Below are 13,533 nucleotides of genomic sequence, written 5' to 3'. Positions count from 1 at the left end.
TTGCTGAAAACATTTAGGTTCTATTCCCTTAGCAAATTTCAATTATGCGATACAGTATTACCAACTATAGTCACCATGTTATACATTAGACCCTCAGACCTTCTTCATCTTATAGCTGAAAATTTGTTTCCTTTTACCAACCTCTCCCTGTTTCCCCTTGAGGTTTTGCTTTCTTAAGCCATTCTTGGTTCCCATGTGGTGTACACATGGCCCAGAAAGGGCTGAGAGTCTAGCTGGGGAGCTTGCCAAGGGAAGTCACTGTGGTGGAGGTGAGAGGGCTCCACTGTGAGAGTTATGGAGCAGCCCGCCGGAATTGACGTGGAATGGGAAAGCCAGAGGTCCCTACTAAGCCCAGTGAGACCAGACTGTGAGTCAGTGCACGGATGGCCAACTTCAACTGTGAATGCCAACAGGCCAAGCACTACCTCAGTGGAGATAAGGGCATCTCTCTGGAGACCAGAGGAGGCAGAAGACATTTCATCCAAGCACCCTGACTTTATTTTACCTCCGTGAGGTCATGGAAGCCAGTGTTTCCCAGTCTTTAATGTGCATATAAAGCCCTTTGGATGTTGTGAAAATGCAGATTCTGATTCAGTAGGTCTGAGGTGCGGCCTGAGAATCTGCATTTCCAATAAGCTCCTAGGTGATGCCCATACTGCTGACATTTAGAGCAGTCAGAACATAAGCCACACCTCTTGTCCCAGACATCTGGACACCATCTTTAGGAAAGAAGCAGAAAGATGGGGAGGCTCCCTGAAAGTCTGAGCAATTTTGGAGACCCCACAAAGGCCGAATCTAGGGGAGTATGCTAGAAAAATAATGACTGAGCCAGAAAGCAAAAGGAAGGAAGACACTTAGATCCAGCAAATAGTGCTGATCCTACAGCTAAAGAAGCCTACTCAAGAAGTAGGCTGAAGTGTTCAAATGACAACAGCTACTACTCGGTCGGGCTGCTCTAAAAGAACAGGGGAACAAGAGTGGACAACTCTGACGGCACAGTCCACTGCTGCAGAAAAATATGTGGCAGAATAAAATATTTCTGTTGCCAGTGAAGTGACAGAAGTTACTTCAGGCCTTAGAAGTCCAAAGCCTAAGGGAGGGCAGGGTTTAGAGAAAGAGCATTGGTCGGGGTCGTGGTCATACTAGGTTCCTAGGGCCACAGGCTTCAGAAACAACAGTAGCACCTCTAATCAGAAATCTGCAAGGATGATTCTCCAGGTGAAACAAATGAGATGCAAGTAAAGCTTCCCTAGGAGGCTGAACTGTTGAGCAAGGAGTGGCAGCAGTGGCCGCAGCAGCCAGTGAGGCACGGGCTAAAACAATGCCTCAGGATCTTGTTTGGGAATGGAAAAGTACAATAATGAGATCAGGAGCAGGGGTTGTGGAGAAGACAGGGCTATGAACTGGGCTTGCAGAGTTGTCAGCTGCAAAACGTGGGCGCCCTGCTCATAGGCGTGTGGAGGGAGTGACACGAACTGACTAATTAGGGAGTCTAATCTGGACGGCAAGAGAGGCTGTAGCACTGTTGGCAAGCATTGCTCGAAATCTATCATTTATAACAAGGATAGAGGATTTATCTGCATTATAAGCAGAAGAGGTCAGTACCAAATCCCAATTCCACAAATTACTATTTTAGTATTTCTAATCATAACATTTTAATTACGTTTTTGTCCATGGTGAAATTTCTGGTCACTGGTAGCATCACTCATTTTCTTTATTTGAGCAGAAGAAACTTAAAGAAACACAATAAAATATTTATTTTTAATAAATAGATGACACAGTTATCCAAGATAGATTCTACTTATCCTTTCATGCCCGGTAGGAGGAGAGCCATATGCTAATCTATGTATGGTGTTGTGGGCAGGAAGTGGAGAGGATAGATTGTGGATGTTCATAAGAGGCAATTTTGTCCCTCAGGGGACATTTGGAAATGTCTGGAGACATTTTTGGTTGTTACAAATGGTGGTGGTGGTGGTGGGGGGGTTGCTCCTGGCATCTTGGTAGAAGCCAGGGATGCTGCTAAACATCCTACAATGCACAGGACAGTTCCCACAACAAAGAATTATCCAGCCCAAAATGTCAGTAGTGGCAAGACTGAGAAATCCTAGGAGAGACGTGATGGAGAGGCAGGACAATCACTTTTATAATATTATCTTGTTTACTTAAAGCTATACTTGGGGGAACATGGTCATCTTCTGAGAAAAGGGAAAAACTCCATCCTTCCATTCTGCCCAAAGGGAACATGGCTTTTTCTCTGTGTGGGGATGCAGACCAGTGTGATGACTGTGCTGGAGACCCTGTGGGCCACAGTGGCCATGACAATTCTTGGTTGTGTCTCAGAGCTTGGCAGAGGCAACCATATACATATACCTCATCTGTGAAAGAGGTGACTATAGTTCCTGCTTCTTTCTTTTTTTTTTTTAAGATTGGCACCTGAGCTAACATATGTTGCCAATCTTCCTTTTGTTTTTCTTCTTCTTCTCCCCAAAGCCCCCCAGTACATAGTTATATATTCTAGTCATAGGTCTTTCTGGCTCTGCTATGTGGGATGCTGCCTCAGCATGGCCTGAAAGCAGTGCTAGGTCTGCGTCCAGGATCTGAACTGGCAAAACCCCAGGGTGCCGAGGCAGAGCATGGGAACTTAACCACTCGTCCATGGGGCCGGCCCCTACAGTTCCTGTTTCTAATCATTTAGATAGACAAAAGGAGTCCAAACTGTATGAGTGCTAATTGGATTTTCATTAGAGTTATAAGATGTGCATCCCTTGGTGTCTACATGGTGGAAGATGACAGCCACCTTATAGTGGCATAAGTTGATTTCACATGGAAAATAGACATCTTCATTCTCCTGTCACTTCTGTAATATTGTGAACATAAATTATTTTATATTTTCTTCTTCAAAAAGCATTTGAAGGGCCGGCCCTGTGGCATAGTGGTTAAGTTCGGCACACTCCACTTTGGTGGCCCAGGTTTGCAGGTTTGGATCCCGGGTGTGGACCCACACCACTCTTCATCCATGCTGTGGTGGTGACCTACATATAAAGTGGAGGAAGATTGGCACAGATGTTTGCTCAGGGCTAATCTTGCTCAGCAAAACAGAAAAAAAGAAGCATTTGAGGTGCGCACTGTTTAAGATGCCTACCTGAAACTTTCTTCCTACTGGAATTAGAAGTTAACAGTTGAAGATGGAGGGAGCAATATTGCTGTTAAAGCGATTTGTTATCCCAGAGGCAGAGGTTACAGCCTCATCACTTCACTGAACTGAATTATGAGCTTTTTTTACTGACTCCTCTTTCATAAACTTTTCATTTCTTCCTCCCTCTCATTTTAACTATTCTTATCAGCTCATCTTTTAAAAACTTTCTCTTGTGCACATTCTCTCATTCTTCAAAAAAAAAAAAAAGTCTTTTCTGCTCTCCTTTTAAAACTTCTCTTTCAATTCCTTTCCCTCCGTCTCTCTTTCTCTTCCCTTCCCTCCCCTGCTTCCCTTTCCCCTCCCCATCCCATCCCATCCCATCCCATCCTATCCTCTTCTCTTTTTTTTACTCTCTATTTACTGGCCTACTTTTAAAAAGTTTTTCATTTCTTCTCTTTCCCTTTCTAACTCTCTTTTATGTACTGACTTTTTACAAGTTTCCCCCTTTTTAAATCACTTCTATCTATCTATGCATGCATCTATCTATCTATCTATCTATCTATCTATCTATCTATCTATCTATCTATGTCTGTCTACCTACTTACCCAGCTACCATCTAGCTGTCATCCTTCTATCTATTTCAATTTTTATCTGACTTCTTTTAGATCTTTCTCCTTGTCCTCCACACTGTGCTTAATTTTCTTACTAGCTCCTTCTCTTAAACTTCTCTCTCACTTTCACATTCTCCCTTCTTTTTAATTTTACTATTTTCCTAACCTCACCCCTTTAAAAAGTCTTCTTTTTCTTTCCTTCCTCCTCCCTTTTTACCTACCTTCTATCTTTCTGCATTCATTACCGGTCTCTATGTCTCCTCCTTACCCTTTCATGTTCTCTCCCTCTGGATTTCTTTGTCCTTTCTTTGTGAGCCTACACTTTTGCCTTCCTTCCTGCTTCCCTCCCTTCCTCCCCCTACCTCCTGCCTTGCTTACATCCTTCCTCCTTTCCTCTCTCCCTTCCTTCCTACTCCTTTCTTCCCTCCCCCTATTCCTCCCTCCTTCCCTCCCTTCCTCTTATATCCTTTTTTCCCCACTGGTTCCTCTTTTAAACTATTTTTTTTCCTTCACTCTCTCTCATTTTATCTTTTTAATATTGTCTTTTTTACCAAGGTCTTTCCATATGAAATCCTGTCTACTTACCTATCTATCCATCAACCTACCTATCAGCCTACCAAACTAGCTAGCTGTCATCTATCCACCCATCTTTATTTCAGTGTATTTTAACTGACTTCTTTTTTAGATCTCTCTTTCTCTGTTCTCCACTTCCTCCCTCCTCCTTTCCCTTCCTCCCTCCTTTCCTTCCTACTCTCTTTTTTCCTCACTCCATTTCTTTCATGGTCTCTGTCTTTCTCTCTTCTTTTCCTGCCTGCGTGCATGCATACCTCCCTTCCTCTCTCCCTCTCTTTTCTTTCTTTCTTTCCTCCCTCCTTCCTCCCTATCACCTGCTCCCTTGTCCTTTCTTCCTTTCCTCATTTCTTTCTTCCTTCCTCCTACCTCCCTCTTTCCTTTTTTTATCCATCCACCCCATCCTCTGCCTCTTGTCTTCTTTCATTTGTTTCTCCCTCCTTCCATCCCTTCCTGTCACCTTCCTCCTTTCATCCCTCTTTCTTCTTCCTTCCTTCCCCTTTTCTTCTTTCCTCCCTCCCTCCTTCCTTCCATTCTTCTTTTACTTTATTTTTACTACAGCTTTTTAAAATTTCCCTTTCCCCCTCTCTCTTACTTTATGCCTTTTTCTTTTCTATCTTTACTATTGCCTTCTCCTTTTAAAAATGAGTTCTTTCTACCTATCTACCTACCTGGCTGGCTGGCTATTTATGCAGCTATCAATTATCTTTCTGTCTTTATTTTACTGACTTCTACTTTTTAAATCACACACACGCCACACAATTGTATTTGATTTTCTTACTGGTCCTTTCTCTCTCTCACATTCCTTCTCCTTCTTTATATAACTCTTTTCCCTACTGACTCAACTTTTATTAACTGTTCTTTCTCCCTTTTTTCTTCTGCTTTCTCCGTTCTTTCCTTGCTTCTACCCTCCCTTCCTTCTTTTACTAGCTCCTTTTAAGAACTTTCTCCCTTCTCTCACTTTCTATATTTTTCATCCTGTCTTACTACTGGATTCTCCTTTTTTGAAAGCCTATCTATCTATATATCTGTATTCTATCTATCTAATCGCCTAGCTGTCATCAATCTATATATCTTTATTTGACTCTAGTTTTAACTCACTTCTTTTTAGATCCCCCCTTTTCCCTGCCCTGTGCAATTGCACTTAATTTTCACCGCAGCCTCTCCTTTTAAATTCCTCTGTGTCTCTCACTCTCACATTCTCCTGCTTTTTTATCTTGCCATTTTCCCCAGCCTCATCCCTTTTTAAAATTCTTCACTTTCTTTACTACCTCCTTCCATCCCTCTCTTCCTTCCTTTCTTCCTTCTTCCTTCTTCATCCCTTCCTCCTCTCTCTTTCACTTCCATTGCCATTATTTCATTCTTTTTTGGCACTATGTTTTCTTATTTGCTCCTCCTTTTAGAACTTATTTCATTCACTTTCTCCCTGTGTTCTACTGGTTTTGCAGTGGCATTTCTTATTAACTCTTCCTTGTTAAACATCTTTATTTTCCTCTTTCCTTTCTCTCTAACACTATCATTTTTGTAGTCTTTTCTTATTCATTCTTTTTTTATGTCTATGTCAAATTTATTATTGGCTCTTCTTTTTTAAACTTTTCTTTTTCTTTCTCTATTATGTAAAATCTTCTTACAGGCTTCTCATTTTTAAACTTTTCTCATTTTTTGTTCTCTATTTCTTTCCTTCCTTTTCTATCCTTCTATGACTTTCTCTTTTTTCTTTTATCTTTTTTGTGCACTTTATTTTTACTGGTTCCTTCCTGCTTGTGAAACATTCTTCCTCTCTTTCTGTCTTTGACTCTTTCCTTTTTCTTTCTCTTTTCTGTCTCTCATTCTATTTTTCTCTATTTTACATTTTCTTACAAATTATCCCATTTTAAACGTCTTCTCTTCATGTTTCCTCCTCCCTTCCTTCATTCTTTCCTCCTCTTATTCCATTTCTTTATGTCTTTTTCTTGTTCCCTTTCTGTATTTCTATTTCTCCTCTGTGCCTGTCTGCAAGCCTGCCTGCCTTCCTCTCTTCCTACCCTATCCCATCCTACCCTATCCTATCCCATCCTACTCTACCCTATCCCACCCTACCCTACCCTACTCTATTCTATCCTACCCTATCCTACCCAACCCTACCCTATCCTATCCCATCCTACCCTACCCTATCCCATCCTACCCTACCCTATCCCATCCTACTCTATCCTATCCCACCCTACCCTACCCTACTCTATTCTATCCTACCCTATCCTACCCAACCCTACCCTATCCTATCCCATCCTACCCTACCCTACTCTACTTTATCCTATCTTACCCATCTTCTCTCTTTCTTTTACTCTCTTTGTACTGGCCCCTTTTATTATTATTTTTTATTATTTTTATTTTTTTCAAGGAAGATTAGCCCTGAGCTAACTGCTGCCAATCCTCCTCTTTTTGCTGAGGAAGACTGGCCCTGAGGTAACATCCGTGCCCATCTTCCTCTACTTTATATGTGGGACGCCTACCACACCATGGCGTGCCAAGCAGTGCCATGTCCACACCCAGGATCCGAAGTGGTGAACCCCGGGCCGCCGATGCAGAAGATGCGCACTTAACTGCTGCGCCACCGGGCTGGCCCCTGTACTGGCCCCTTTTAAAAACGTTTTTCATTTCTTCTTTCCCTTTCTAACTCTTTTACTATCTTATGCACTGACTTTTTTTTTTACTGGATTCTCCTTTTTAAAATAAGTTCTTTTTATCCATCTATCTATTTATCTATCCATCCATCATTTATCTATCACCTATCTATGGTTTTATTTATATTTTATACACCTACCCACCTATCTACCTGCCTTCCTATCTAACTGTCGTTCATCCATCTTATTTCACTGTTAGATTTTAACTGACTTCTTTTTAGATTTCTTTCCCCACTGTCCACAATTGTGCTTAAATTTCTTACTAGCTGCTCCTTTTTAAACCTCTGTCTCTTCTCTCACATTCTCCTTCATTTCTTTTGTTTTACTCTTTCCTACAGACTAATCACTTTGAACAACTTTCTTCCTTCTCACTTCCTCCTTTCTGTCTTGCCCCTTCCTTCTTTTCTTCTTCCTTTAACAGCCTTTTTCTGTGTCTTTTCTAGCTCCATTTCATTCACTGTCCTCCTCTCTGTCTTTCTTTCTCTGTTCCTTCCTTCCCTTCTTTCCTTCATCCCTTTATCTCTCCCTCACTCTTGCCTTCTTCCATTCCTTCCTCCCTCTCTTCCTTCCCTCATTCATACCTTCCATTCTTTTTTTTTTTTTTACTGGCTTCTGTTCTTAAAGATTTTTCTTTTCATCTCTATTTCTTTCTTTCTTTTTTTTTAAGGATTGGCACCTGGGCTAACAACTGTTTCCAATCTTCCTTTTTTTATTTTTTTCCTGCTTTATTTCCCACCCCCCCCTCCCCCCGCACCGGTACATAGTTGTATATCTTAGTTGCAGGTCCTTCTACTTGTGGGATGTGGGACACCGCCTCAACGTGGCCTGACGAGCGGTGCCATGTCCACGCCCAGGATCCAAACCCTGGGCCGCCACAGCGGAGCGTGTGAACTTAACCACTCGGCCACGGAGCCGGCCCCCCTCATCTCTATTTCTTTTGTTCTAACTCTTTACATCTATTTTGTATGGTCTTTTATATTGGCTTATGCCTTTTAAAGTCTGTTCTCTCCCCCTACCCCAGGTGTCTATCATTATTTTACTGTCTTTTAAAAAATATTGACTACTACTTTTTAAATCTCCTCCCCATCACACAAAACTGTACCTCGTTTTCTTATTGGCCTTCTCTCTCACATTTTCTTATTCTCTTTTATTTAACTCTTTTCCCTACTGATTCATCATTTATAAACTACTTTTCTTTCTTCCTTCTTTTCTACTTTCTTTCCATCATCCCTTTCTCCATCTCTCCTTCCCTTTCTCCCTCCCTCCCTCTCTCCCTTCCTTCCACCTTTCTACCTTCATTACCTGTCTCTATGTCTCCTTCTTACTCCTTTCACTCTCTCCCTCTGGATTTCTTTGTCTTTTCTTTGTGAGCCGGCACTTCTGCCTTCCTTCCCTACCTCCTCCATACCTCCTCCCTTCCTTACATCCTCAGTTCATCCCTCCCTTCCTTCTCTTTCTTCCTACTCCTTTCCTCCCTTCTTGCCTCTATTCTTGTTATACTCCTTTCTTTATTGGTTCCCCTTGTAAACTTTTTTCCCTTCACTCTCTCTCTTCCTATCTTTTAATATTATCTCTTGTACCAGGCCCTCCTTATAAAACCCTGTCTACCTACCTACCTAGTTTTCATCCATCCATCCATCTTTATTTTTAACTGACTTCTCTTTAGATCTCTCTGCCCTCCACTCTACCTTCCTTCCCTCCCTCCCTTCCTTGCTCATACCCTTTATCTTTTCTTATTCTATTTCTTTCATTGTCTCTCTTTCTCTCTTCTTTCCCTGCCTGCATGCAAACCTTCCTTCCTTCTTCTCTCTTCCCTCCCTTTTGCTTTCTTCATCCTTCCTTCCCTCATTTCTTTCTTCCTTTCTCCTGCCTCCTTCTTTCTTCTGTCTATCCATCTGCCCTGGCATCTCTCCCTTCTGTCTTCCTTCATTCATTTCTCCCTCTCTTTCCCCTCCCTCCTTCCTCCTTTTATCCCTCTTTTCTTCCTCCCTCCCTCCTCTTTCTTTCCTTCCTTCCTCTCTCCTTTCTTTAATTCTTCTTTTTCTCTCTTTTTACTACTCCTCTTTTTAAACTTTTTTCTTTCCTTCATCTCTCTTTCTTTATACTTCTTTGTCCTGTCTTTACTACTACATTCTCCTATTTAAAATCAGTTCTTTCTACCTACCTACCTGCCTAGCTGGCTGGCTAGCTATACAGCAATCAATCATCTTTCTTTCTGTCTTTATTGTACTGTCTTTCTTTACTGACTTATACTTTTTAAATCTCTCGCACACCACACAACTGTACTTGATTTTCTTACTGGTCCTCCCTCACACTCTCATGTTCCTTTTCCTTTATGTAACTCTTCTCCTTACTGACTCATCCTGTATAAACTTTTCTTCCTTCTTTCCTTCTGCTTACCCGCTTCCTTTCTTCCTTTCTGCTTTTACTGACTTCTTTTAAAAATTTCTTTCCTTCCCTCTCATTTTCTATATTTTTGGTCCTATCTTACTACTGGTTTCTCCTATTTGAAATCCTATCCATCTATCTATGTATCTATCTATCTTCTATCCACCTACCTACTGCATAGCTGTCATCAATTTACCCACCTTTATTTTACTCTATTTTTTACTTCTTTTTAGATCTTTCTTTCTCTCCCTGCCTTCTTCACTTGTACCTAATTTTCACAGTAACTCCTGCTTTAAACTCCTCTCTGTGTCTCCTACTCTCACACTCTGCTACTTTTTTAATTTTATCAATTTTCCTAGCCTCATCCCTTTCAAAATTTTCTTTCTCCTTCCCTCCCTCCATCCCTTCTTTCCCCTTCCTTCCATCTTTTCCTCCCTTCCTAAACTCTTTCTTACCTGCTTCTCTTTTAAACTTTTTTCCTTTCTTTCTCTGTTCTACAATGCCTTCTATTTATCTATTTTTACAGTCCTTTTTTTTTTTTACTGGCCTCTACTTTTAAAGTCTAGTCTTTTTTTAATCTATGTATCTATGTATCTCTGTACTTATTTTATTTTACTGTATTTGTTATCTTACTTCATCTTTTTAGATCTCTTTCTCTCAGGCTGCTTTTCACAACTGTACTTAATTTTTCACTACCTCCTACTTTTCAACATCCTCTCACTGTCATCTCACATTCACATTTTTTTTCTTTTTATTTTTTCCTATTTCCTAGGAACTCATCTCAGAACTTCTTCTTTCCAGCCCCGTTTCTTCCTTTCATCTGTCTACTTCCTTTCTTTGTTTCGTCCTTCCTCCCTCTCTTTGCCCCCTTCATATTTCCTTCCTTCTCTTGTTTCTTTCGTTATTAATGTTTTTCTTTCCTTTCTCCATCCTCTCCCTCAATGCCCTTCCTCCCTCCACCTTCCTTCATTCCCTTCTCACTCTTTCTGCTTCCTTCCCTCCCTCCTCTGTCTCTCCCTTATCTGTCCCTCCTTTGTTTTCTTTCCATTCTTTTACTCTCTTTTAAAACCTTTTTCTTTCCTTTCATTTCTCTTTCTAACTCTCTTTCTATTTTTTTTTTTTTACTGGCTTCTGCCTGTTAATGTCCTTTCTATATGTGTGTATGTATGTATGAATCTATCTATCTACCTACCTATCTAGTTTTCTATCTCCTTTCTTTTCTTTCAGTCAATCACGTATCTTCCTTTGTACGTATCCATATACCTCACTGTCTATCTAGCTATAAATCATCTATGTTTATTTTAGTGTCTTTTTAATGACTTCTACTTTTTAAATCTCTCCCACACCACACAGTTGTACCAGATATGCTTACTGACTCCTCCCTCTTACTCTCACATACTCTCTCCTTCTTTAATTAACTCTTTCCTACAGACTCATCTCTAAACTTTTTCTCTTTCATCCCTCCTCTCTGTCCCTCCTCCCTCCTCATCTTCTCCCTTATAGTTTTTAAAAAGCTCTGCTCAAAAAAAATTTTTTCTCTCTCTTCTGCAACTCTCTTTTTATGTACTGCCATTTTTACTGGCTTCTATTTTTTAAATCTGTTCCCTATCTATCTAATCTTCCTATCTATCTTTATTTTACTGTATTTGTTAACTACTTTTTAGATCTCTCTCTCCTGTCCATGACTGTACTTAATCTTCCCACTACCTTCTCCTTGTCAGCATCCTCTCACTGTCACTCATGTTCACATTCTTTTTGTTACTCCTTTTCCCAGAGACTCTTCCCTTATAACATTCTTTTTTTCCCTGTCCCTTCCTTCTCTTTGTCCACCCCTCCTTCCATCCCTTTCTTCTCAATTTCTTTTACTCTCATTATATTGGCTACTTTAAAAATTTTTTCCTCTTTCTTCTCACATTATTTTTTGTCCTGTCTTTACTATGGGTTTGTCCTTTTAAAAATCAGCTCTGTATGTATCTGTGTATCAACAGATGTATGTAAGTGTGTATGTATGTATTGATTGATCCATCTATCTAATTTCAATGTATTTTTAAACTGACTTCTTTTTTAGATGGCTCTTTTGCTTTCTGTGCTCCATATTGTACTTAATTTTCTTACTAGCTACTCCTTTTCAAACTTCTCTGTCTCTCTCTCACATTGTCTCTCCTTTGTTATCTTAGCACTTTTTCTAGTCTCATCCCTTTTAAACTTCTGTTTCTCTGTCTTTTTCCTTCTTCCTTCCCTCCCTCCTTTCACTCTCTTTTTACTGGCTCTTCATTTTGAAACTTTTTTCTTTCCTTCTCTCTCTTCTATAGCTCTCTCTCCCTTTCTTGGATGTATTGCCTATTTTACTGGCTTCTACTTAAAGTCTGTCCTTCCTTCCTCCCTCCCTCTCTTTCTTTTTATATCTATATACCTACCTACATACATAGCTTCATACTTACTTAGCTACCTATCCAGCTGTCAATCATCTATCTATCTTCATTTTACTGTCTTTTTGTACTGACTTTTACTTTTTAAATTTCTCCCCTACCCCACACAATTGTACTTAATTTTCTTACTGTATCCTCCCTTCCAAACTCCCTTCTCTCTCTCCTTGTTTATGTAATTCTTTTTGCCCCTGACTCATCCTTTATAAACTAATTTCCTCCCTTCTTCTCTCCCTCCCTTCTTCCTATACTCTTTTTGACGGGCTTCTCTTTTTAAACTTTCTCTTTCCTTCTGTCTTTTGTAACTCTCTCTCTTTCTTCTTTTGTACTGCTTTTAAATGACTTCTCTTCTTAAGGTCCATTCTTTCTTTCTACCTATTTATTTATCCATCTTCATTTCACTTTACTTTTAACTTAATTTTACTTTTTGAATATCCCCCTATCCTCCACAATTGTACTTGATCTTCATACCTGATTTCTTTTCAAACTCCTCCACCATTCTCTCACATTCTTTTTATTTTTCTCTACTTCCTACTCACTAGTCTGATTTAAACTTCATTTTCTTCCTTTTCATTCTTTGTTCCTTTGTTCTTTTATTCTCTTTCTCTTTCTTGATCCCTTTCCTTCTCCCTTTGTCCTTCTCTGCCTGCCTGACATCTTTCCTTTCTTCCCTTCCTCCTTCCTTTCTCTTTTTTTCTTATACTATTTTTTACTGGTTCCTCTTTTTAAAACTATCATCTACCAGTACACCCACTCAGCTATCTAGTAATCATTAATTTTTATTTTACTGTATTTTTAAACTGACATCTACTTTTTATATCACACACAGAAAAAAGTATATTTGATTTTCTTAAAGACTAATCTTTTCAAACTCCCCTCTTACTCTCATATTCATCTCTTTTTATTTTCCTCTTTTTCTTACTGATTCATCCATTTTAAAGGTCAATTTGTTTATTTTGGTTTTTGTTTTTCTATGTCTTTCTTTCATTCTTTTTCTCTCTCTGCCTGTATAGTCATGTACTGCATAATGATGTTTTGGTCAATGACAGACCACATATACGATGGTGTTCCCATAAGATTAGTACCATATAGGCTAGGTGTGTAACAGGCTATACCATCTAGGTTTGTGTAAATCCTGCAGGGGAGGAAGAAATTTTCCTCTACGCTTCTAGGTTCTTCTGCCTGGTCTAAGAATTAAATTGACATGAGACAGATTAACAGGAGAAAAACAAATTTTAATAACATGTAAACATGGGAGAAACCCAGGAAAACTGAGTAACTCGCCAAAATGACTGATGCTCTCACCCTAAATACCGTTCTCAGCTAAAGACAAGAGAAGAAGTTAGGGGTGGGGAGAGTCAAGGACTTCAAAGAAAAGAAGATAATTCACAGGTAGGTGAAAAGGAACAAATGTTTGGAAAACAAGTGTTTGAACACATGGAAACAGAGAACACAGAGGGAAGGCCAACAAACAGGCTTTTCTAATTTCCTCCCCATCTACCACCTAGTTCATGTGAAGCTAAGGTGATAGCTGCTTCCTGAGATATGTTTTTTTTTTTAATCCGAATTTAGGCAGTTAAGGGGGAGGTAAGGAGAAAAACTTTCTGAGTCTTTTGTTTCTTAAAAATAATCAGCCTAAAATAATCTCATGTTAGAGATACATTTTGGGGTGGCAAATTTTGCTCCCCTTCAGTACACTCTATGATGTTTGCACAATGATGAATTCGCTTAAGGAGGCATTT

General features: G+C 39.8%; 1 protein-coding gene across 1 annotated transcript in view; it reads right to left on the bottom strand.

The window, feature by feature from the left end:
* LOC124245929 (fibrous sheath-interacting protein 2-like) overlaps positions 1 to 13,533 on the bottom strand; it is a 31,612-nt gene that overhangs the window by 5,613 nt on the left and 12,466 nt on the right. Inside the window, exon 8 of the mRNA XM_046673762.1 lies at positions 1,664 to 1,732. Coding sequence (XP_046529718.1) covers positions 1,664 to 1,732 — 69 coding nt within the window. The remainder of the gene's footprint in view (positions 1 to 1,663; positions 1,733 to 13,533) is intronic.

The sequence above is a fragment of the Equus quagga genome, chromosome 10 (assembly GCF_021613505.1).
Source record: "Equus quagga isolate Etosha38 chromosome 10, UCLA_HA_Equagga_1.0, whole genome shotgun sequence".
Lineage (NCBI taxonomy): Eukaryota > Metazoa > Chordata > Mammalia > Perissodactyla > Equidae > Equus > Equus quagga.
The sequence above is the reverse complement of the archived record's forward strand: the minus strand, read 5'-3'. Positions and strand labels throughout refer to the sequence as shown.